Source organism: Podarcis raffonei, chromosome 4 (genome assembly GCF_027172205.1).
Source record: "Podarcis raffonei isolate rPodRaf1 chromosome 4, rPodRaf1.pri, whole genome shotgun sequence".
In the NCBI taxonomy this organism is placed as follows: Eukaryota; Metazoa; Chordata; class Lepidosauria; order Squamata; family Lacertidae; genus Podarcis; species Podarcis raffonei.
Genome location: NC_070605.1, coordinates 48,393,582 through 48,420,701, shown reverse-complemented (window position 1 = coordinate 48,420,701; position 27,120 = coordinate 48,393,582). Strand labels below are relative to the sequence as shown.

At 38.7% G+C, this 27,120-nt stretch overlaps 1 protein-coding gene across 2 annotated transcripts in view; it reads left to right on the top strand.

The window, feature by feature from the left end:
- NRIP1 (nuclear receptor interacting protein 1) overlaps positions 1 to 21,074 on the top strand; it is a 74,032-nt gene extending 52,958 nt beyond the window's left edge. For both annotated transcript variants that reach the window (XM_053386501.1, XM_053386502.1), the window contains exons 2-3: positions 4,947 to 5,131; positions 17,161 to 21,074. In XM_053386501.1, coding sequence (XP_053242476.1) covers positions 17,513 to 21,022 — 3,510 coding nt within the window. In that variant the 5' untranslated portion in view covers positions 4,947 to 5,131; positions 17,161 to 17,512 and the 3' untranslated portion in view covers positions 21,023 to 21,074. The remainder of the gene's footprint in view (positions 1 to 4,946; positions 5,132 to 17,160) is intronic.
- Positions 21,075 to 27,120: the final 6,046 nt, after the last annotated feature.

The following is a 27,120-nucleotide window of genomic DNA, read 5'->3' as shown; positions in this document are numbered from 1 at the left end:
CACTACAGTGATCCATGCTCAATGCTAAGCTTCACTGTTAAAGTACATTCTACATGAGACTGCTCTTGAGAACCTTGAAGTTTCAACTGGTCTGGAATGCTGCTGTGTACCTGTACCAGTTACACTAGTCACTATTTCAGGTTCAATTCAAGATGCTGGAGTTAACTTTTAAAGGCTTTCATGACCTGGGACTAATACTTGGTAGCCTATCTTCAGTTAATGCCTCTCCTGTTAACATCACTAACTGCTATATCCTTTTATTGAGTATAGATATCAACAGCTAGGAAGAAAGCAGTTGCCTGAGGAAATACTGAAGTTTACATGCAAGTTAGAATTTCAGAGGGGGAATGAAACTTCTATATTGACACACTCTGGGTAGATTTGTTTTGTTACTGGCCTGTTTTGTTAATTGTTATTGTAACTGATTCTGTGTATGTTTTTGAGCGTCTGGAAAAGCAATGTTAAGCAGTTAAAATGAACAAGCCCTCTACCCTTCTGTGCTTTAAACCACATTTTCCACCTATCTGCTCAGGTTTTCAAAACCCATTGGCCCTACCCTGCCCTCTTTCTTTAGCTACCACATTTCTGGTGCTGTTGTTATTCCCCCTTTCCCCAAAGCTGCTCAGCTTGGTTCTTGACCAGCCTATGTGAGATTACTCTAACCAGATTGTCCTTCTGTTGTCATAGAATTTGCATTATTTGTTGATATCTACCAGTGAATTTTTTCCTTAGAAAAATTAATATAGTGATAACAAATTAGTATGTAATTTGAAAATTCTCATTTGTTATACCATGGGTAGAGATTTTGGTAGATTGGTCAATGGTTTTTGACACAGCTTTCACAGCTTTTTCACTTATTCTTTTCTTAATGCTCAGTACAGATGTAATTAAGCACTGCTAAGTAAAAGTGGGTTCTGGGATTCATGTTATTTTCCTCTGGCTCCTCTGGCTCCTCCCCACTATCTAGCATGAATTCTTATCCTTACCACTAGCCTAGACAATGGTAAAGGGTTGCATTAGAGCCTAGCCCATGGGTAGGCAAACTAAGGCCCAGGGGCTGGATCCGGCCCAATCGCCTTCTAAATCTGGCCTGCAGACGGTCTGGGAATCAGCGTGTTTTTACATGAGTAGAATGTGTGCTTTTATTTAAAATGTATCTCTGGGTTATTTGTGGGGCCTGCCTGGTGTTTTTACATGAGTAGAATGTGTGCTTTTATTTAAAATGCATCTCTGGGTTATTTGTGGGGCATAGGAATTCATTCATTTACCCCCCCCCAAAAAAAAATATATAGTCCGGCCCCCCACAAGGTCTGAGGGGCAGTGGACCGGCCCCCTGCTGAAATAGTTTGCTGGCCGCTAGCCTAGCCCATGGTTTATACAAGCCAAGGTTCTCTCTCATCTTTGACCATATTAAAAATATCACAGTTTGCTCTAGGTCTTAGGGCTGAAACAGATGTAACACAGCAAATTTGTGATTTCTTACATTCCCCATTTGAAAGCAATCACAGGAGCTCTAATTTTGTTCATAAAAGGAAAGGAGTGATTTTCCCCCCTCCTTCCCAACTCCCACATGATTTTCCTTATCAAAATCAACTCTCTCTTCCTGAAGCTGCTATTAGCTCACCAGTGGAGAAAATGTAGGCACAGTACAGATACATGTATTTTTCCCCACTACTGGTTTAATAACAGATTTGGGGGTAGTAATTTAGAGAGAAAAATATGGAGGTGAAGGATATGCCCCCCTTCCTTAGTGCCACTGATTGAGTGAAAATTGGAGCCCCCACAGCTTCTTTAAAAGTTAGAGGAAAGAACATCAGGAAATCTGATACTGGATTTGCTACATAACACATTTTTAGCCCTTAGTTGTGGAGTTGGAAAAGTTGCTGAAGGAATTCCATTATTTATACTACTAATTTATAGTACTTTGTTCTGGTTGTGACATTAGTATTGCAGTATTTGGTGTGTTTTAAATCTTTTTAATGTCTTGTGGTAACTTTCCTTTGGTTAAAATGTGGAACAAAAATGAAAAATAAACAAAATCAAGGGTTTCATTCATTGATACCTCTTACAGTGATGGAACGGCATTTGATTCAGATGAGGCTTCCATCAGCAGAGTGATCAGGGAGGTAATATTAGCTGATTCACTCTTTAAGATCTTGAATCTTCTCTGGATTCAGCCTCCTGTATACTTCCAAGGTCTACTCTAAAGGGTTGATGAACTCTTCAGAACTGCATACTAGGTTGTCTCAAGGAGGAAGAAGGAATCAGCATCCCTTCTCTTCTTGTTCAGGTTACAGAGCCCAGTTTGGGCTTTCCTTCAGTGCAAGGGACACCACTGGATACAACCTTAAGGTTAAATTGTATGTAAACTACAAAAGAAATATGATGTTTTGCCCCCAGCTTTTTCCATTGTTATATTCAGACTCCAGACTTCCATAATCAAGTCAATTTTCACTTGAGAGACAAAGGTCCAGAGTGTTTGCAGAGTTCAAACAATTTTATTATTTATACCCTGCCCTTCTGAAGTAGACCTGTTCAAATTAATGGGCCTAACCTAGCCATGTTCATTAATTTCAGTGAGTCTACTCTGACCAAAAGTTGGTTGAATATTACCTTAGAATTCACCAAAAATAAACCTTAAGCACCTGTCTCTTGTTAAAGAACAAAGTTTAAACCAGTGAAAACAGGCTGATGTTTCAGAAGAAAAAAGATAAGATAATCCTCTGGTAATGGACCTGGGTTACAAAGTGTATAGTCATGATGACATTGAAGGAAGCACAGTAAAATAGAGAACATTTATCTTCGTTGGACTGCTTAAGCTGAGTACTGAGTATTCTGACCTTGATTCTTTTAGGAGATGGATCATTTCAAAGCCTAAATATAGGGGGAAGTGGTCTCTCAGATAAAGTTACAGACACTTGATTTAGCACTGGGTAAAGTTCTCCTTCTTACTAAATTTAAAGGGATGTCCTCCAGTAGGGTAAAAATGAAGGATTTCCTACAACTTCAACTACTTTTACTGTAATTTATATCTTTCTCTAAATTATTTAGACAAGGTGTAGGTTGATTCTTTCTAAATTCTGTTTTGAATTTAGATGGAAAAACACAATATTTTACATCATTAATGAACTATTCTTCCAGATAGTGGTTAGGAACTTTAGACTTCTCACGTTTTTGTCTCGGGGATTGATCTTTGTCACATCTATAAACTATGGCTCACATAATAGTTCTTCTCCATCCCTATTTAATCTTTGACCTGGCTTTCCTGAGAAAGCAAACCAGGTTGTCAATTAGTGCTAATTAGTATCTAGCATTTGGGGAATAGAGACAGCATGCCAGCCATGAGTAGGGTTGGCTGCTTTCTTTTTAAAAAAATAACTGCTTTTAAAAATTCTGGAAATATTTGGGGTGATTGACTTATCATTCTCAGAGTAGACCCAGGGAAATCAGTGTAATTAAGTCCATTTATTTCAGAGGGTCTACTCCACGAATATTGCCACATATATGTCAATTCTGTATATTCAACTAGTCGTAGATTACTTTAAGAAAATGAAAATATATTCTGAATGAGAAATATTTCTGTGTCCAATGCTCTTTGCTGGTTTAATATTTCTGTTTTGCCAGTGTTTTATGTCTGTAAATGCAAGTAATCCCAAACTGCACACATTCCATTCAATGCTCCAATAAACATTCCAGCTGAAGATACCTTGATACAGAAAGTGCCAATTGAAACCTTCTTTGTACCTCTGCAATACCTCCAACGTAACATGGAATAATGAAGAAATTTCCTTGTAACTGTATGCAATTGCTTTTAAAGAAGAGCACATAATTATATATGTAATTAGTATAAGAATGTGGTTTATCTTGCATGCCAAGCAAAACTTAAAAGATTCCACGAATACCTTGATCGTCTGTTCAAGCAGCAACAAATTAAGGAATTTTTAAGATGAGGTCTTGATTCATGTCAGCTTTGCAGGAATAAAAAAGTAGGGAAAGAAAACAATTGCCAGGCATTACCAGTACACCAGTACAAGAGGCTACAAGATACCACAGCCCTGCTGGAGCATACATCTCAGAAACAGAGCTCCTTTGGGGAGGTAGAGATTATTTCAGGTCATGGTGGACTCCAGACCACTGCTAGAGCAACACTCCAGATTACTGGCTGCCTACCAAAGCCCTGCTGGTGAACCTGGGTTTATTTTGGAATCCCACAATATTTGGAGGCACACTCTGTATTTAGACTTGCACTGCATGCTATACCCTATTCCCTGAGCCCTACAGTCCATTCTTTTTTGGACTGCAAATACTTCACACTCTCACCTATCCATATCCAGCTAGTGGTCCTCTGCTGGCGGGAAATAGACGTGCAATGAAAGAAAATACCAAATAAAGAAACATTCCAAGATTTAAAAAACCATCCATTTAAAACAAGGGTTATTACTCTTTACAAATTCACTGATGCACCAAAAAGCAGAACATTATCATTTAGGCTCATGCCTTAACTTCCACATTATATAAGCAATATCAAAGTTATATCCTCTCTCATTTTGTGTTAGCTTACAATTTATAATCCATTAATCTATGATTTGTCTTTGAGCACCAGTCCTCTTCCTCTGAGGTTCAGGATGAGAGTGAAGTTGGTATCAGTATATCATTGCTTAATAGGATAGAGTGGTACCTCTGGTTAAGAACTTAATTCGTTCTGGAGCTCCGTTCTTAACCTGAAACTGTTCTTAACCTGAGGTACCACTTTAGCTAATGGGGCCTCCCACTGCCAGAGCACGATTTCTGTTCTCACCCTGAAGCAAATTTCTTAACCTGAGGTACTATTTCTGGGTTAGCGGGGTCTGTAACCTGAAGCGTCTGTAACCCGAGGTACCACTGTAAACGCTTAAAATTCTAAACTGCATAATTTACAACATCTTTTTTTCTTTCTTCTCTTACAGATTACTGAGGTATTTGAGGGCATATGTACATCTACTAAAACAGTGCATGAACACATCAGTAGCCTCCAAGAAGGAAAAAGACATAAACTGTAAAGGGGCAGATTGTCCATGCTCAGCTGTCTGAACCAAGTCCAGAAAAAGAAACAAAAGGAGGATCATCAGATGAACTCTGCAAACAAAATCAGGTAATCCAGACTCCACAATCTTGACATAAACTTGAGTGGGGTGGATTTTTTTTTTATTTTTGGTAAGCTTCCCTTATGTCAGCAGCTCATGCCAAGGCACAAGTGAAGTATGTTGATATTGCCTGCCGTCACCCCACAACTGTAACATCTCACTACTGCTGTGTCCATAAGGAGAGCTGCATGCTATTCTTCTATGAAGTCCCTTTGTTAGCTCTGCAGCAGAAGTAGAATCCTATTTATTACAACTGGCATGATTCAAAAGCTCTCTGGTCATCAATGATGTTTTTGTTTTTTCCATTTGTCATGGATCTCCAAATCTAATTCAACCACTAGAAATTGAAGGTGTTCTCAGGACCATTAGGGTTGATTATTACTTAAATTTCTGTAGTTACATGCACACAGTTAAGTGCAATTTATGCACACAACTTGTGTATGCTTTTTGTCATTTAAAAATACATGTAGGTAGGAACCCATACTAGGTAATGCTGTTGATTTAACACAGTATCAAATTCAAATTTGTATGTCTTGACTGGTGACTTGGAGAATGTTTTTGTTTGGACTTTTACTGTTACTTAGATTGCATAGGGTAAATAGCGGCAGTGGCAGATGATGGAGCATGGAGTGGCAGTGGGTTAAGGTTGGGGGAGCTCTAAGTTGGCAGCAGTGCCACCTGGAGCTCCCTTGACTTCATCACTGCTTTACGTATCCTGGGGAGTGCAGCACCATCACTGGAAATGTGTTGCTGCCACTCCAGCCCTGCTCATTTTTCCCTGCTGGCAAATGGCATATTTTTCTTTTCTGCTAATGATTAATCCTGTGCTCTGTCAGTTTTTCATGTAGCAATACAGTTAAAAGATCATGAATTCATGGCAAATTGGGAATATTTATAGTATTTACATCTTGCCATATCGTACTTACGAAGGAGGACCACATAAAGTGGTGGCTCAATTTTCTGGTCAATAGTAGTGCTTTTCAAGGAAGGGGAAATAAGTATTTTCTGGGGGAAAACTTTAATTGCAAAAGCTTTAAGTGTGTTTGTTTGTTTTGTTCCTGTGTGCTGCTATTGTTTGAGCTGGCTCAAAATGCAGCCACCTGTCTTGATGAGGGCAATGCAATTATGGATATTTTTAAGGTGCTTCTTTTAGCTAATGGCTTGGCTGGAATTGTGTTTTATATTGTAGGAGCGTTAGAATTTTAGTATTGATGTTTTATTGAAGTTATGGGCAATTTGTAGAAATTGCATTTGTGTTTCTTATTCCATCGTTTTATTGTTGAAGCTGTAATTTTAAATTGTTATTACATTAAGCTTTCTTGATAGTTTGACTCAGAAAAAGTGGCCTATAAATATTTTAAAATAAATGATACCTATCCCAGTGTAGTTGGAAGAAACAGTTGTGCTAGGCGGTGGCTTTTTTCGCTATGTCTAGCAAGTTCCACTAGCACCGCTATCTTCAGTATTTTCTGTATAGTTAGTGCCACTCCTTCCCACTTGCTGACTTCAAGAACAGCCTAAGTATGCGTTCAGGAACTGCAGAGATCATTCTTTCTTTGGCAGGCAGTTCCTCTCTTCTTGGAGTCAGTAGCTTAGAGAAGCACTGGTAACAGGGAAAAAAAGATGGGGTAGGAAACACTGCCACTTGATATTTACAGAACATGCCCTGCAGATTAAGAGACAGTGTTTTGCTCTCCTCCCATCAACCTTATTGAAAGGCTATGATGAGGTAGTGGGTGGCAAATACTGCCTTTGATTCAGTTATTGTTCCCAATACATCAAGAGACTACATTTCTTACTCACTGACGAGTCTCACCACTTTCATGCTGAATTTAGGAGAGATCAGGAAAGATTATCAAAATTTGTTCCTCCACCCAACATGGAGCTGAATTCCATGCACACTTTCTTTTCTCTTGGTGAGCTAGAACCTGGAGTTTGTTTGTGTGTTAGGGGTGGTTAGTAATCTTAGTACTGCATTAAAAATAATTGTGAGGTCTTGGCTGACAGTGAGGAACCTCAACTTATTTCAAAATATAAAATTGTGGAAATAAGGAGTTGGAGATTTGGGGAAGGATGAAACTTTCCCTGTTACGTTACACATTTATTTTGATGGCTGAAATTCTATCTAAGCTCCTGTTCTTATTCCAATCTATCCTGTTTTTAAGTAAATTAAGTAGCCTCAAAGAAGGGAAAAATATATTTCTAAATTTATCTGGCAGGCGGGAAAGCCACAAATTAAACATAAAAATTGGACAGATATAAAAGAGGAGGCTTTGCCCTGCCAGACTTTCAACGAGGCAGCTTCCTTGTGTTGGCTAAAGGAATGGATTGAATTGAAAATGCAGACATTTTAGATTTGGAAGGCCATGATACAAAATTTGGCCGGCATGCATGTCTTTGGTATGGGAAAGCTAAAGTTTATAAGGGTTTTACAAAACAGATTGTTAGGAAGGATTTGTATAGAGTTTGGGATAAATATAAAAACTTGCTGGGAAGAAAAGCACCTTTATGGCTATCCCCCACTGAAGCAATTGCAATTAAGAGAGTTAATATGGATAGACAATGGGTGACCTATAGGGAATGGTTGGGCCTTACAGGGAGGGAACCCAGACTGAACCCAGTGGAAGACTTAAGGAGCCAAGTTACTGCTTGGTTACAGTATCATCAGTTACATGATATGTTTAAGTTTGATTTATTAAAAAATGGATTCCCCCGAACCAGAGCTCACAGTTTGAAAGACAATGATTACAGAATAATTGGTGAGTGTGACCTTTGGACTGGTACAGGATAGACATTTGTAGTCTAGTGCTATGTGAATGGGTCAGAGCAAAGCACTGGTCTAATGTGGTCCTCCCCCTTCCTTCCACCTCCTGTGCTGGTGGATCTAGACTTTGGCAAAGTTTAGCTTCACTTTTACAATATCCAAGTTACATTGTGTTGTGATGAGCGATCCTGGTTTACAACAACCTCCTGGTTAGGTTTGAAGTTGACTTGTATCCAGCATATATCTGCTTGTAGCATTTGTGCCTAAGATACTTTGATTCCCCACCCTTTCACTTTTTTTTTGTCCATTAATCAAATATAGGGCTGTCTCCAACATATTGTGGATGGAAAATGGCTCTCACAGTGACCATTCCCATCTTCCTTACTGTAACCTTCTGTGCTCCCCAAACGCGCCCAAAGCCTCTGTTTATTTTTATTGTCCCTGGTTGTGAGAACAAAAACACAGGCTATGTGTACAAATAGATAATGATACATGGCATGAGAATTATCATATTACAACAGTGCAGATAAATTGTATTAAATATATATATATATATATATATATATATATATATATATATATATATATGATACTTATTGGAAAAAAGATTTTAAAAAAAATAAAAAAGAAAATTTCACACACACAAAGAAAAAACAAGACAGAAAAATAAAATAAAAAAATAAAACCATCATTCTCAGATTCCCCACTTTCAATACCTTCTTTCTTTGACCTCCTCCTCCTCCCTTTTCTTGTTTCCTGATTAATAATAATCGCAGCAAATCCTTTCCTTAGTTCATAATATTCTGTCATTACATTACCTTAATTCTATTTTCATCTTATCATATAGAAACCTTAAAATTTAAAGCTTAAATCTTATTTTACCAACTTCTCCTAACCTTAACATTCTTACCTAATTCTTTAGACATTTTTACAAAAGCCAAGTAATTTCATTTCAACATTTTTCTAACATTCATTAATTTTCTAGAACAATCTTAATTATATATAAAAAAAGAGCAAAACAATCCAATCTTCATCCAGCGTCCCTTCCTCCTGGTCCCGGGCTTTGTCAGTCCTTTTTAATCTATTAATCTAGCACATTAACCTGGTAACCTTATATCCGAGGCCCTCAAGTCTCTTCCATGTCCCTTCCGCAGCTCTTCTTCATATTTTCCTTTCATTCTCGGGAACTCCAGCTTGGTAATGTTTTGGACCCTTTCCAACAAGTCAGCCCCTTTTCCATAGACCAGACTGGACTCCATATGGTATTTAAAAACATGTTCCAGATTCCCTCCAAAATTGAGAGCCCCCACAGCTCCAGACATCAGACGGCCCATTGCCAGACTCGAAAAGTCCAGATCTCCCTGTAAAGGGGAGTCTATCCAGCCCCCCATTTCCAAACCTAACCAAACTTTATCTTTCCAAGTCTGGTTTTTTCCAAGTTCATTTGTCAACTCCAAAAATTTATGTTCCTGCTGGGCCGCTGCTCCCTCCATCTCTGGCGCCCAAGATTCAACAACATCCTCTTCTTTCAGTTGTTCTGTCATGGCACACTCCTGTTTTAGTTCCTGGGTGAGCTCCATATAATTTCCCACTACCTGTTCAAGGGTTCTGCCCGCATTAGTCATTAAATCCATCTTCTGGCTTAACTGATCCAATAGGGCATTTATTTTACAGAAAGCACCCAACAGTGCTTCTGAAGACATTGTCCTGCAAGGTAACAAATCCTTTCCCACGGTTGTAATCTGAGACAGCTGCAAGCTCCCAGGAATTAGTTACAATTTCACAATCCCCCTCTAGGGGGAAAGCTTCTAGTTGTTCTTTCTTTTGATAACAATAGCAACAAAGTTTCTTTTTTGTGATATTTTGTCCATATTTGTTCTTTTAAAATGCGAAAGGAAACAATGGAATCACTATGTTTCTCTTCTCTTAACTATCTGTCAGAGACATTTGTTTCTGGTCAATGAGCTTCAAACATCAATTCTGACACCCCGCTCCAGGATCAGGACGGTGGAAATTTACTTTGCTTTAAACTCACTTCTGCAGGTTTAAACAGCCCAAAAAAGATCCCCCTTCTTCTCCTGCTGCCGAAGGGGGGTTCAGCGATTTTAAATGATGAAAGCCAATCCTTTAAAAGTGATTTTCAAAGCTCTAGTTTACGTTGTCTTTGCTTTGTTCTGGCTACAAGGAAACGGAAGGCTGACTTCCTGTTTAGACCTTCCCGTTTCAGTACCAAATTAGTGTAAATTTTAAGTCCAAATTCCTTTCTATTTCGCCAGTTCTTAATTCAAGTCCAATTATTCAGTGTTTCAGTACTCACGGATGGTTATTTTAGATGCCAAATTGTCCCAGGAAAAAGGCAGCGCTCTCCGATAACGGCTATATAGCTTCGCTCCGCAGAAAAAGCAGTTGACTCACAGCACCGCGCCACTTCCCCCTCGTCGCTTCGGAGCCCGTTAGTGGGTTCCTTTGCGGGTTGGGGGGGCGCTAAGGGTGCCCGCCGAGTCCCACGGTCACAGGCTTCATCCGCCTGTGATTTCCAGAAGGGTCCCCGCTTCGCCGTAGCGGAAAAGACCCATTTCATGTGGAGCTGGTCCCGCCAATTCAGAGGGAGTCCGCCGTTACCGATGGCGCCACCCCGGAAGTCTCTAACATTTTATATATATTTCTCCTGAAACTTGTTCCAAAACGTAATAGGGTCACTACTCTTTTTAGCCTTGACAAAACACACAAGATGGAATTCAGCCTTGTGCCAAGGCAATTGTTCTGTCAGGGCAAGGATTTCTTCTTGCCAGATGGAACAGTCTGCCCTCTCCTGCCATGCACCCTGCTCTGGCTTTCTTCTGACCCTCCAGAACAGATTTGGGGAGGGGTATAGAGGTTGCATAAGGAGATGGGGAGGAATCCATTCCTCTAGTGAAGCGGTTCTCAACCTGTGGGTTCCCAAATGTAGTTGGACTACAACTCCCATCATCCCTGATGACTGGCTAGGAATTATGAGAGCTGTGGTCCAACAACATCTGGGGACCCACAGGTTGAGAAACACTGCGTCTAGCGGGACTTGTTGATTTTAGCCCAAAGATCTGAAAGAAGAAATTGGAAACAATGTCACTCTTCAAACCTCCTTTTTGGGGGGAAGTGGGGGAGAATATAACCATCCCATCATCATGGGGTAGTTGGTGCAAAAACTCAGAGGCTTCATGGGCACCAGGGGAAGATCTCAATGATACCATTGGACCCACACAAACCATGTCAGAGATCTTTGTTTTAAAAGGTGGTGGGGAACCTATTCAACACTGAGCTGTGTCATAATAGGCATGCAGCATCCTGTGGTCACGCAAAACTGCTTTTCACTTTTGCACAGGCTGCTTTGGATTAACAATAGAACTGTAGGTTGGAATGAATCAATAGATTACCTACCTTATTCAGACAATAGCTTGTGACAGAAAATAACACTTCTTTCATTAACATAGACTAGTTTTCTCTGGGTTTGATGTTGTGTTTTGAATGCTGTGCTACAGAAAATAAGTACATGGATTTGTTTATAATACCTTAAAAACTACACTGTATAAGGAAATGCAGTGTATTTTCTGGTAAGTGTATTAAAATCCCTGAAGCTTTGATCAGAAGCCAGCTGTTACATCAGTCCTATTTGTAATCTTATTTCCTGATCAGTGACCTTGAACTTGTACCATGCATATGTCAAATCTATTTTAGCAGTAGACAAACCATAGGATTTTAGTGCAACTTTAATAATTGTTCAATAGGATTTAAAAGTTCAAAACAGTTATTAATTTTTGTTCTTTTTCCAGTAATCATAAAATATTTTTAAGAAGAGTACAATTATTTATAGTGATTTAGAATATTTTCCAAAATGTGCATTATTTGTCAATAATGGGTGTGTGTGTGTGTGCGTGCGCGCACGCATATACTTTGTGATCAAGTCTTCTCCAGCTCTCAAATTCATTTTTATAACTGAGTTTGATACATTTATTTATGCATTCTTATCTATATTTTTACTCTTCTATTAATAATTTAGCACTGAAGTTAAATGATCATGTAATTAACTTTGTTCAAGCATCGACTGAGACTTTGGAATGTACTGAAACACAATAATGTCAAAATACATTTCCTAATTCTAAAAAATTATTAATTTTGATTCATATATAATTTAAACTGGTCCATTTTAATAACTAGATGTTTTCCATCAATATTTCAAAACAGATTTCTATGGTGTCATGAATTGTGTATGTTTTAGTAAAGCTTCACTTTTCAAACCAGCTAAAATGTCCCCCCAAAGCAAAAGATGTTAACAACCAAATACCTAGAAAAACAGAAAAAGCTTTGTCTGTTGCTGAAAAGATGTTAATGTCAGCACCAGGCAGGCCTACCATTCCATAAGCAAGGGATCCACTTCTAAGAAGGCCTCATATGCAACACATTATAATGCAATTATAATTAAATAATTAAGAATAGAGATGACTTAAAGTTGAAATTTGAATGTTATACTGATACTAACGTTAAATCATAATCTTAATCTTATACCGTATTTTTTGCACCATAACACTCACTTTTTTCCTCCTAGAAAGTAAGGGGAAATGTCTGTGCGTGTTTTGGAGGGAATGACTACGGGTGGCGGGGGGTGGGGGCTCTGCTGCAGTCGTGAGCAGAGGATCCATGGTTCCCCTTCCTTCCCTCCTCCGTGGCTCGCTTTGAAACAGCAAAGCGGGAGAAGAGCCGCTGAGTGGGGAGGAGAGAGGGACAGAGAGCCTGCTTGCTTTAAAGGAGCAAAGCGGGAGAGGAGAGGAGCCGCTTACACGAGTATAAGCGGCTCCTGTCCGGTTGGCTCCTTTAAAGCAAGCAGGCTCTCTGTCCCTCTCTCCTCCCCACTCAGCTCGCTAAATAGCATTATTAGCAGCATCCTTCTCCACACACCCCATGCGTGCTCCTTGTCCCTTGAGTGCTTTTCCTTCCCTCCCCACTTAAAACGTGGTTACAAAGCATGGATCCACATGGATCCTCAGGATTTTTGCATTGGGCTACTCCAAACTCACTGTCAGATCACATGTCTGTGGCCACAGCATGAACCACAAAAATCATACATCCACTGTTTCGTTTAGAATTTTTTTTCTTGTTTTCCTCCTCTAAAAACTACGTGCGTGTTATGGTCTGGTGCGTGTTATAGAGCGAAAAATACGGTAGTCACATTTTCCTAATATGAAGAGCAGGCTGCTAATTCCTCAATAATCCACACAGTGTTTTTCTCCCTCATATGTACACATATAAACTCTCTGTAATATGTTCCTCATATCATTCCCTGTGACATTTAACACTTGGCTACTATTCTCGCCCCCACCAGTTGCTTCCATTGAAGTGCAAAATGTGGGAACCATAACAGCCTTGAACAGCAGAAAGCTGTTCTTACGGCAAGTAAAATTAGCCTAAATCCACATACCCTGTTTTGTATGTTGGTTTTGGCTAGAATGTGCAGTCCTAAGCTACGTCTGATTTAAGCATGTTATGGAAGGAAATATGGTTAAAAACAATTTCCCATTTTATTCCTAGTGTTACAGGCCACCCCAATCTCTGCTGAGTGGTAACAAGATTCCAGGGGTCTTGGGCCCCTAACAAGGATTTTTGTTCCTTGGGAATGAGGTGCAGCAGAAACTGCCCTGTCTTTATGAAATGTGGTTTACTTTGCACACACATTTATAACCTGAGTTTTGATGGAGGAAGTGCAGAACAACACACTGCAAGAGGGTCTCTCGTTGCTTCTCTCATAGCTTCGGCATGTTTGGGTCCAAAGCAGAAGGGGACCAGGCTCTCCAGCTCTGCGTGCAGCTTCCTCCAACCAGTGCCTTTCATTATTCTTCTGCAAAACACCTGCTGCAAAACCTGTTTTAAAAGGATACCTTTTTTCCTGTGGTGACATCATACCCCCTGTTACCACTGGAAACCTCCCTCTCTCAGTTCTTCTGTTGCTGTCCACTTCTTCGTTGGCGGGGAGGACAGCATCTGGATGGTCAGTTGTTCTTAATGGCCCAGTACTTGGGTTTCTTAATGGCATCACTAGCAACCATTTTCTGAACAGGATTACTGGTTCAGCCTATATTTTTCACTGGCCTAGCATCTTCCTTCCATACTCCAAATATTAGCTAAAATCTTCCTTTTACTAAAGTTAGGATTATGGGGAGTCTGCACCCCCCAATTAATAACACTATTATTAGTCATTTAAGCTGCAAATTAATTGGTTGTGAAGTTCTCATACTGAGTACAATGTTTATTCTTAGCAGAATGATTTGAGTGGGAAACCTGATATTTGCAGATGTGTCAGTATTGATTTCCACTACTTAGGTAGTAAGATTCATTTCAAAAACTATCATTAATAGAACAAGTAGCAAAGATAAATAGCCCTTTCTTGCTATTTTGTAATTACTTTCTTTCCGTAGCATTCATGAAGACATATATAAAACATTCTACTAAGAGCTATGGCCACAACTTTCTGATTATCTATCATGTCTTTTGCTCAAAATTGCTGACATTTTATCAACATAAATTTGATAAATTACTTAAGAGTGTGTGTCCTTGGAGTGAATGTTTAAGCTAAATAACCTTTTTCTTCCTGTACTGCATTACTGCCCCCAATCCAGAGATACATGAGAAAAATAGTGCTTATGCAACCTAGTCCTCTCCTAATTAAAAAAGAGGGCAGAAGGGTTTATCTGCCCTAGGTTCAGCCCCCTCTTCTAACCCAGAGGTTGAGATCTCAGGATCACTTGATCGAGAACCAGATATGCATCAAGGATACCTATATTGTGGTGACAAAGGGGTGTGTGAAAATATGGTGGAAGTTATTTCCTGTTCCAAGGACGGTAGCGTTACCACAGTTGTATATTCTAGGACCATATCATCTCAGCACTTTCAAATTTCCAAATATTAGTTGTTGACTGGTAATTATGCTGTTCTAATGTCATAAACATCACAATCTTACATGTTTTATTGATATCTCTTTTATGTATTATCAAAACATACTAATGAAAAATCCTCCACATGAGGTCAGAGAAACTGCTGCAAGACTACCGTGAATTCTTGCTGTCCTGAATTCAGATCTCCATCACTGATTCTGCCCCCCTTTTTTTGACATGTTAGCAAACATAAAATAGTAGACTGCACATACAAATCACTACTCGTATGGCAATTTTTGTAATGAATTTAGTATAATATAGTTAAGGTTTTCACTGTTTAGTAGAACTCTTAACTCATAAAAGAATTCTGTAGAAACATGTCCTTATAATTTCCTTTGTTTTGAAACAGCTTGACTATGTGCAGAAGCTTTTCTGCTCACACATCGTACCTTCACTTGCCTAGCGGATCTTCTTGCTCTCTTTTCCCTTCAAAGTGTACCCTTCAAAGTCTGCTCCAATGCATTGGAGGACTCCCTGGAACAGATTTGGGGAGAGGAAAGATACAACGCCTTGTTTCCACAAGCCAGTATTTGAAGTATAACTTCTAAAAAGCTGACATACTCATTTTCTCTGCTCATGGAAGTTCCCACCATGTCTTTCATGAGTCACCTCCTTTATGAATACGCATCACGCAAGCAAATCATTTGTGTGAACAGTTACGCACACATACCAGCCTCAGTTCATAACACATGAATCACTTTCGGAGTACTTATAGACATTCAGTGACAAATTTATTTTGTAGAACAATGACATTTCTCCATATTAAAATCTAGTAACTCTACAAAAGTCAGTTTAATGAGTTTTTGTTACAATTTTTTTAAAAATAGGACTTGAAACTAGCCACCTCATTTCTGAAAGCTAAACAACATATTTTTAAGCCTTATTCTATTCTTACTAAATGTGAGGGGAAAGCAGCACATGAACACAGGGCTTGTTCCTGTAACAAATCATGCTTTGGTATCACATCTGGACTGACCCACCATCTGTTTGAGGCAGAGGGAGCAGCTGGTATTGACTATGGTGGGGACTACAGAAGGCAGAAATTATTATTATTATTATTATTATTATTATTATTATTAGCGGTTAAAATAATTCACAGTCACAGGTATAAGGTGGGTCTTGTATAACTGACACTAATTTTGATGTTTATTTTCTTTGATTTTTAGCTGATTCTCATGCTCTTTAGATTAATGCTTCATTCATTAGGCACTGGCTCTTATGACTGAGATTTGTTAATAGACTTGTTTTAAACTTTATAAAAAATTGAAAAGATATTACATCATTTTAAAGTTAGGAAATAAATATTTATCTTGAATTTTTTAATGCTTACCATTTCCCTTTTTAAAAAACTTTATTTGCACATAAAAGTCCAGAGGAACAAAGTTAGCAGTCAGTTTTGGGTTTTTTATGTGCCCACTCACTTGGCTGGAGAGCAGCCCACCTTTCCATATAAATCTAACCAATTGATTGGCTGTACAAAAAAAAGTTATTAAAATCTGCACATAGCCATAGGTGGAAAGTAGCCTTTCTAGACTGTGGCCCAAATCCTTTGCTGTTCTATCCATGCCGATATATCTTTAGCCTGTTATTCTGGAAGACTGGGTACATTTAGCAGTTTGCTGGCTCCATAAAAGCCTCCGTGTTCTTCTCTTTCATGATCATTTCCAAATGGTGACACACAATACAATGTATAGTAGTGAATACCAAAGAGAGAGGGGGTGTCCCTCTTTCAGAGATGATGATGATGATAACCAGTATCACAGTAAACTCTATCTGAATCATGTATTTGTTAAGAAAGGCAGACACCAACATCAAGTGCTTGCTTTCCAGTTTCTGCCGTCATTCCATGGCTTCAAGTTGGGGCAGGGGACAGGACAGCCAAGGTGCTTCAGTTTGTCCCTGACTCTGTGCAGCCCATTGTGCCCTCCCCCTCTTTTCAATGCCTGTATTGGGACATTCTATTAACTGTAATCCAGCCACAGGCAAACTTGGCCCTCCAGATGTTTTGGAGCTACAACTCCCATCATCCATACCTAACAGGACCAGTGGTCAGGGGTGATGGGAATTGTAGTCTCAAAACATCTGGAGGGCCGAGTTTGCCTATGCCTGCTGTAACCTATCATTTGTGTGAAGAGGGGCTTTCAAGCAACACTTTATAGGGAAACAAAAGTGCAAGGCGCTGGTTTGTTCAGGAAGAATTAGCTGATCAAAAGACTACAGAGCTGTGTGATGCGCTTCTGTTTTTGCTTGAATACAATTTTGGTACCTTCAAAATACTTTTGCTGATTTTTTTTTCTTTTTTGCTTCATAGGAATTAGCCATGTACAATATGATGAGAAAAGACTGAAAAAAGAAAACCTCAGCTGCAGAAATCCACTAGAAGAATATGAATATGTTTCCTCTGGAACCATGTTTTAAATAAGTCAATCTGGATCACCTTCATAAATGCATGTGCATACCGCAGCAGAGATGCATAAAAATGGAACTTTTAGTTTTCCACAAAAACTTAATGAGAGAATCAATCAAGGACTACTGCACCTGTTCTGCATCACATTTTGTAGGCAACAGTAGACTTGCTTATTAATCTGAATCTCAGTTCACCAATAACAAGTTAGTCCTTAAAGTGAATAAAAAGGGAGCCTTTGTGGATACTTGTATTGAACATGACTCATGGAGAAGAGCTTGTCTCTGAGATGCACCAGGATTCCGTTGTTCTAACTTACCTAGAGGGATTACTAATGCATCAAGCAGCAGGAGGTTCGGGTTCTGCGGTTGACAAAAAGCCTGTTGGGCCTGGTGCAGAAGATCAGAACTTCAGGGTTTCTGGAAATACATCTCCCAGCTGTCAGAGAGATGGTTCAGTTGCTAACACACATACATATCAAGGTTCTGGCATGCTGCATCACAAAAAGGCAAGGCTATTGCAGTCTTCTGAAGACTGGAATGCAGCAAAGAGAAGACGCTTGTCTGATTCTATTGTGGATTTAAATGGGAAAAAAGAAGCTTTGTTAGCTGGCATGGTTGAAAATGTGCCTAAAGGCAAACAGGATAGCACATTACTGGCCTCTTTGCTTCAGTCATTCAGCTCTAGGCTGCAGAGCGTTGCTTTGTCACAACAGATTAGGCAGAGCCTCAAGGAGCAAGGGTATTCTCTTAGCCACGATTCTCTGCAAGTTGAGAAAGACTTAAGGTGCTATGGTGTTGCATCCAGTCACTTGAAGACTCTCCTGAAGAAGAGCAAAGCAAAAGATGAAAAGCTGGAGACTGGTCTGCCTGAGCTAACAACTAATCTGGTTAAAGATCGGTTTATAGAATCTTCGCATACAGGACAAAGTGGTTCCAAGGTGATGAGTGAGTCGCTGTCTTGTGCTGCAAGATTACAAGCTGTTGCAAGCATGGTGGAAAAAAGGTCCAGTCCTGCTACGTCTCCTAAACCCAGTGTGGCTTGTAGTCAGCTAGCCTTGCTTCTTTCAAGTGAAGCGCACTTGCAGCAGTACTCCAGAGAACATGCTCTAAAAGCACAAAATGCAAGTCAAATTGCAAGTGAGAGACTTGCTGCTATGGCAAGATTAAAAGAAAGTGTTCCGAAAGATGTTGGCCATTTCAAACTGTCAAAAGGAATTGAAAGCCATCCTAATGGTCAGGTAAGATCTTCAACCAAATCAATAACCAACAAAAGCAATATGACACATTTTCAGAGTCCTATGGGGGTAATTCATTCATCTCCTAAAAGCATAGGCTACAAAACAACGATGGAAAAAAATCATATGAAACCACCTACCAACAGTAGTTTACTTTTACATCTCCTTAAAAATCACAGTGCTACTAAGCAGACTAAAGGATATGAACAGAATGAAAGGTCCAGTATTTTTGAGGAGAGTAGTACACCAACTACGGTTGATGAGTATTCTGACAACAATCCAAGTTTTACAGAAGATGACAGCAGTGATGATGAAAGTTCTCATTCTAATTGTCTTCCTATAGACTTATCTTTCAAACAGAAAACAAATAAACCAGATTCTGCGCAGCCAGCTTCTCTAGACAATTTAACCCAATCCATACTTCACAACTGGGATTCAAAAGTTCCTTGTCTAGAAAATGTAGAAGAGAAAAGTCCCTCTAAAAATGCAAAACTCAATCCACATCAGAAAGTAACTTTGCTTCAGTTGTTACTTGGCCATAAAAATGAAGACAATGTTGAGAAAATCACAGAAACTGAGAGTGCATTAGTTTCAGCTGATGTGACAAAATTTAATTTAGCAATGGGTAACAGAACTCCTATGACAGATTGCTCTAGTACAAATCAAATTACTCCAATAAACACTCCTCCTCTGCTAAATTCTACACAAGCGGATTCCCCCATCAACCTTTCACACCATTCTCCTTTACTGGTCAAACATAATTCACCACCATACACTTGCATCATACAGCCTGAAAGACTAATTAATCCAGCTTCTAAACACTTGATAGATCTTACAGTACACAAAGAAATTCAAGGAACTAAACAGAGCAGAAATGAAACTGTACAAACAAATCCATCTTTTAGTGCAAGTAAACTTTTGCAAAACTTAGCTCAATGTGGGATGCAGTCTTCCATGTCAATAGATGAGCAAAGGCAGACAGGCAAACAAATGATGACTCTAAACCCAGAGAAACCAGTTGGATTGATAGATGGATTAAATAGCTCCCTGATTACTAATGCATCAGGTGCACTTGAGGAAAACAAAATTGTCAGTAGTCAGCCTCTACCAGCTGAACAAAGATTTCCCAGTTCAGAAATCCAGAATCTACTTGAAAGACGCACTGTCCTCCAACTGCTTCTGGGAACCTCCAACAAAGGTATGACTGAAACAAAGGAGAGGATGCATTCAAAAGAAGAGAGTTTACAAGACCCGACAGAAAAGGCTTTGAATGAACAAATATTGACTGTAAAAATAAAAGCTGAACCTTCTGAGGAATCAAATGCCCTTCAGAATCCAAATGCACAGCAAGTAAGGGAAAGTGTTAGCAAGAAATATCATGGAATAGCTCATTCATTAGAGAGACATTCAGCTACTTCTCCAGCCTCAGAGGAATTTAAACCCAACCCTCTCTCACCTCAAGGCTTTTCTTTTTCAAAGAATGGCCTACTAAGTCGATTGCTGAGGCAGAGTCAAGATAGCTATTCTGCAGATGAACTGGACAGGAGCCACAGAAATGCGGAACAGACTTTTGTGGAATCAAAAAGCCCCAGCACAGTCCCAAAGAAGAGGAAGCTGCATCCTGAACCTTCAGAAGGTCATTTGAAATTGCTAAAAGGTAACAAAGGTAACATATCTGATGCTGCAAACAATCATAAGTCTTCTGCAGATGCCTTGTATGGTCCTGGACTCAACCAGAAAGAATTGAAATTTAGCAGAACTGATGTTGAATTAAAATACCCTTCAGGTCACGCTTCAAATAATGAAAGTGAAAATAGGAGTTGGTCTAGAGAAAGCAAAGGATTTAACGTGTTGAAACAACTGCTTCTGTCAGAAAATTGTGAAAAAGACGTGCCTCAGCATAGGAATAATTCAGCAGTAACTGATGGCAAAAAGAAAGGAACAAAAAATAACCTCACAAATAACAGCAAAACTGAATTCAGTGTCCCTTCAGTACATACGCTAATGGGGAATCCTGGACAGCAAACCAATTGTTTGGATCACCGAACATTTCAGTATTCAGTTGCAATGAGGAGTCCTGCCAGTTCTCCCTTCACTGAACATTTGGGAGGCACAGTTTCATCAAAACCTGAATGTGACCAGTTTAGTGTTTGCCATGTACCTAGAGAAAGGGGGCCTATAAAATGGGTCATCACAGATACGGACAAAAATGAACATGAGCGAGATTCCCCAAGACTGACCAAAACTAATCCTATATTATATTACATGTTACAGAAAGGTGGGAATTCCATTAATATTCAGGAAGCACATGGCAAAGATGTTTGGAGTGATACGTCATTTACAGAACATTCATCTGTTGTCACATTTAAGAAAGAGTTATCGCCTGTTGCAGAATGTAAAATGCCATTTCATAATGTAAGAAATACTTACAGTAGTCATTCAAGTAATAAAGTGTCCCTTCAACACAATGTGAATGGAAATGTATACGGACTCTTAGACAAAGTATTAACAATTAAAAAAGAACCAGAGTAAATTATAATCATATTAGAAGTGTTTACAGTCAGGTTTAAATCTTTGCTTTTTTTTTTAAGTGTTGTATAAATCTAGCATGATTTGAGAAAAGCATGGTATAACTGAAACATGGTTTTGTTTGATGAATTTTTCTGCTGATATTTAAAATACATGTAGCAATTTTTTATTTTTATTTTTGCTTTACAGGAAATTTGTCACCAGGCACCTATCATCACAAGTTATTAGTTACATCAAAATTCATAAGAAAACTGACTGCTGGTGTTTGTGCAAAGGTTTAAAACCATGGGGTTCAGCTTCCTGATATGTTTTCAAATCATACAAATGATGGCAGATGATTTTCCTGTGGACCTTGGATGTCATGTATATGATTTATTCTATTTAAAAAATTATTATTATTACTTTTTATTATTATTTCTTGAATTTGGTCAGTGGCTTTATCTTGCCTAGGGCAACCCAAAGCAACTTACAAACAAAAATCCCCTCATAGATACATTAAAAGACATCCCAATTCTAAAAGGCCACAGATAGGTATAGGCCTGGTTATAGACAAAAGTTTTTGCCTGGCGCTTCAGGATTTATTCCCTTCCCTTCACCAGCAGGTTCCAGTTAAAAACATGGCAGGAAGCTGAACCACACGGGTGGAATTATTTACAAATATCTGAGCCAGTGTAGGGGGGAAATACAGAGGTAGCAGCAATTATTCTGGGTTATGTATTATAAAAAGGTACTTATTTGGCACTACTAGTATTACACATGCAATGCATAAAGCTGACACTGCTGGCAGAGTGTTTTGCAGCATTTCATCCTGTCGCATGGTATATTTTCCTTTTTGAAACTCTTTAAGCACTGGGGCAGTATAATTTTGTGTTTTCATACATGTATGAAATGTGAAGAACCCCTTTTTTTGTAAATGGAACACTAAGACCAAGGCATTAGTCTACTCTAGCATATTAGTAATCATCCTCAGTGTTAACTGGAGAAATGTATAGAAATGAAACCTTTGGGTGCTTCCTAATGGCTTTTGATTGCATTTTAATATCTGGGAGAACCACAAGAAATATATTATGTACGTTCTCTAGTTGCATTTGGAGAATGCCTTCCCTTCGACACTCAGCTGAAATAAATATAAAACCTGGGCTATGAATTTATAAAGCTAGATTTGCAAAATCCTGGCAGCAAAATATAAGTCCCTCACCCACTTTCATTTTCTCCCCATTTATGCTTGGTCAAGGAACACATTAGTGAACTTTTCCAGTATCAATGTTGCATTTTGTTTAAGAGAGAAAAAAGAATAGGTAACGCATCACGTTGGTATCTTTTCCCATCAGCTCAGTCTTGCTTTACAGCACTACTGAAGTATTGAAAATGCTGACATGTTTAGAGGGCTTTTTGGTAAGAAGGTGGCATATGTATTGATATTAGTGGTCAGTGAAAAGATCGTTTGTGGTAAATTAATTAATATTTAATAAACCAGAATTAAGGGAGATGAAGTATTGTAAATTGAAAGAATTGAATGGCAGTTTTTAAAAGTTCTGTTTATCACTCTCCAACTTCTTAGACAAAATTTACCTAAGTAGGATATTTTGAGTTTGTACTGAATTTTAGTTTCAGTAAAACCTGTGTCTACTGTGTCTTTGCCCTGGTAGAGAAATGTATTAGAAATATTTGTTCCAGCTGTTAGTCTACAAAGTATCACAGCTTTATTATTATTATTAACATATAATTAATAATAATATTTAAAAAGTGTGTGTGTGTGTGTGTGTGTGTGTGAGAGAGAGAGAGAGAGAGAGAGAGAGAGAGAGAGAACGACAGACCAAGTAGATTCATAGCCCTGGAGGAAATACAAATTTGTCTTTATAGGAAAATTCCAGTTCAAATTGGCATGAAAAAATTCGCTGAAGCTCTGTTGTATCCCACCATTTAGTCATTCTATTCCTGTTGCCAATGGCACCTTCAGGTGTACTTTAATTTCATGACAAACAACTGTTACCTTATATCAGGGATCGACAACCTGTGGCCCTCCAGGAGTTATCGGACTACAGATCCTGTTGCCCCTGACTATTCGCCATGCTGTTGGGACAACATCTGGTGGGCCAAAAGTTGCCTTTGTCTTATACTATCTTGGTATAATCATAGACACTGCATTTCTATATTCTAAATTAGGCAGATACTCTAGTGGGTGGTGGGCTTTTCATCACACATGCTAGAGATGACAATTCTGATAGTTAACAGTTTACATATTCCTCTTGGGAGTTATTTGCACAAATATTTTAAAAGCTTGGCTTACCTGTATTTATAGACAAATACACATTGCAGATTAATTTTCCCCATAGTGAACCTTATAATGACAGCAGTTCAGTTGGTACATTTCATCTCAGTAATGTATTTCATTGACACCACAAATCTCAATAATGGGGTAGAACACATCATTTCAAAAAGATTTTAGATATGTAATTACCTGCCTTAACCAGTAAAATGTAGTTTAGGAAACAAGGTGGGGCAAGACCATGCTTTGCTTGTAACCATGTGACATAGTTCTGAATACAAAGCACACACCTGCCAGGTATACATCAGTGTAATATGTGACACAGGATCAATTTATACACTATGATGCATAGCTATGTGCTTAAACCTGAGACTTTGATCTGCCCCAGTTGTGTGTAAAATAGGGGACTGATGGCAACATGCAGGTACACCTACACTTAGCCCCTTGCTGTTCTCCAAAGGCTTCTTTCAGCAGGACTTTAATCCATCAGTCTACCTGGAAGAGGAAGAAGAGGAAAAACTAAAGGGAGGGGGGTGAGTTCTGGGTTTCTCAACCACTAACCCCTTTTCGTTCAAAGTGGAGGCCCAGCCCCCATTTTACATGAGTGGAGGCAGATTTAAATTCATGGGCCTGCAACTTTGTAGTTGCAACGAGAGACCTGTATTGGTACAGTTAAAAGGATGAATGAAGTTAAGAGTTTCATCATAAGGACAGAAGAAAAAATAATTCGCTGCCTTCCCCACATAGTATGAAAGAGGAAAAATGGACCTGTGTCGGAACATTTCTCTCATTTCATTCTGTAAAGGCAAACACAAATTAGAACTTCAGAAAAACATGGGCACTATATTTTACTAGCGAAAATGACTTAAAGCAGCAATCCTTTCCACACTTAGAAGTAAACCCAATTGAGCACAGTGGGTCTTGCATCTAAATAGACATGGGTAGGATTGGGTGGCACATTTGGAATCCTATGCATTCTTACCTGAAAGGAAATCTGATGGAATTCAGTAAAACCTCTGAGCATGTTTAGGATTACCCTGAAAACCCATTTCTGTAAGAGCAGTTCATCTCTGAAGATAGAACACAACAGTTTGAAAGGGAAATCAGCCATGTATTTACTTCTTAAGCTATATATTTTTAAAAAATAGATTATAAAGTGCTTAATTTACATTTTTTTGAAATAAATGATTTAAGTTTCCCCCAGCAAAACATCAGTGAAATGTGATAGAGCAGTCATTAATGACAACAAAATGTTGCCAGTTTATCTCTGCTGCATTTTAGTTGAGTAAACTGGTAAGTTATATTTTATATATATATGTATATGTATACATATGTAAATATATAGACTTGTTACACATACATGTTGAAATTGATTTTTAAAAAAGTGATGTAAATAGTGGTTTCTTTAATGAAAAAATACATATTTTGTATTCTATCTAATGCAAAGGAAAAAACATTTTAATCTTTTTGTTATGTATATTCCATATATTAAATGTAAATATGATCACATAGGTTTAAAAATTTTTGCATGTATGTATACAGTTGCAAGTCTGGAAGAATGTATAGAAAATGTTTTATTTAATATTGTAATTACCTGCTGCATGAAAAATGCATGGGAGACCCTATGCATCTCTGCAATGGCAAATATGTCTTAAGTCAAACCAGATGTTTATCAAACACAATTGTATTCTGTTTCTGGACATGACTTCTGCTGTGGTATTTTAGCTTTGTGAAAGAATGTGCTTCAAATGAAAGGGTCTGGGGGGAAAGTCAATCTTTTTTTCCTTTTCATTTTTTAAAACGTAAAGAGCACCTCCCCACCCCCAACAGCAAACATTAACGTTTTGTTATTCCATTTCAAACCACTGCAATTCTATTCTGGTATTGCTAGATGTGCAATACTGGTTTCGTTACCACACACAAGAATTCTGGGGTTTATGCAATCTTTTCGTTGTGGAGTTTCACTAATTTAACTGTTCTCATTTTTATTAGGAAATGATTTATTCATGTGATGTCACAAAACTGTACATACTGCAGTGTGAGGTTTTTTTTAATTCTTTCAGTGTTTACTTCCTACAGAAAATTTGAATAAATGACAAAAATGCATTGACTTTGAAGTTCTAATCTATTTATTGTCCAGACAGTAAGTAGGCTAACAATGCTTGCTCAAAAGTTCCCCTGATGGTGTGTGTTTGCTTGAAGATCAGCGATTTCTATTCAGTTACAGCTGTGCATATTTGTGGTAGCCACATGCATAAGTCCCGGGTATAGGCTATACATACAGTCCATACCGCATCCCATTCCTCCTAGATCAGGAACTCACAAGCAGTCCAACTTATTCCATGTAATCCCATGGAGTCCACCCAGAGTAAGAGCTTGGCCTGTGTTCTTTTAACCCTATGATTATTCAATCAACCAGCTAATCTACCTTCATTTTACTAGTCTGTGCTTCTGAGTACAGTTGTATTAGTATGAGCAAGATGAATTGTGCCACCATTTGCAACAAATTCAGCTCCTGCCCTCTAATTCAAGCATGATTCCCCTTCAAAGTACTTGGAGTGGACCTCTTATCATCTGCTGCTGCTTCATAGCCACCAAAAGTAGATGTCAGAGGTGTCATTTGTTCTTCAGGTGACCATTGCTATGCATACGGTCAAGTCTTTGTGATCATCATGTGGGGCTAGAAGATGATGCTTTCCTTCTGTTTTGCAGCGTTCTACTTTTGCAGTTATTCTGCAAAACCACCAAATGCAAAAAAAGAGAGAAGTGATCACTGAAATAAAATGGTTTGACTGAGCTAGATTCTAGGCACCCCAATTTTGAGAAGCAGAGCTGTACAAAACAGTTTTGTGGCCCAGGAGGCTTTATCCAAATGAAAAAAAAACTGAGTAAAGTTGTGTTTCTCTGAATGCAGAGTCACACAGTGTATCCATTTACACTGCAGTTCTTTCTTTAAGGTATGCACCACCATTGATATTCAGTAGATTACCAGAGTGGGGTCAAGATGCATGGCTCCAGTTCAGCTATTCACTTGTAAAACAGGCCTCAGAAAAAATTGTACAAGCATATAAAGATACAGTTTGCCACAAATTTTGCATACAGGCAACTCCCCATTAACGCAGGGTTTATGTTCTGAGGCACTGTGCATTTAAGCGAAATGTGTATATTGGGAACACCATTGAAACCGCTTTCTCTGCATAGGCCTTACAGGTTGGTGCAAGGCCTCCTGGGATTGAACTTGCAAAGACTTGTGGGATTGCTAGGTCCTGTCATCACACCATGTTTGCCCTTTCTGCACTTTAGTCACTTCTGGCTTTTGCACATACTGAACACACACAAAATGGTCATTGCCTATACTTAAAAACACCAGTGATTTTAATTCAGTCTGATTTGGAAATCAATGGGGTTTAATCATGGTTTATTCTAGACTGAATTTTGGCTAATCTATATACTGATACGAAATGCTCAAGAGTGTTTCCTCCCACCTAAATATTTTAATTGAATTTTAATAACAACCAGGTTTCTGAAATTAAAAGTTAAAGAAAAATATATTCAAGCAAAATAAAAACAGATACATTGTCACAAGTTGTGACAACGCTCATATTGATCCTTACGTAGCCAAAACAGCATGACCCACACAATAGAATGAGGCATCAGCAGACTCGGGGAAACCTTGAAGTCTGCACAAGAACCAAAAGAAGAAGAAAGGAATCAAGGGGAAAACCCTTTTTGGCTGGGGGAAAACCCAAAACAGTCCGATGAGAACAGAGTATGCCTTGGAATGCTGGCTCACTGTTGGAAGTGGGCAAGAATGGAAAACCATAAGAGGATG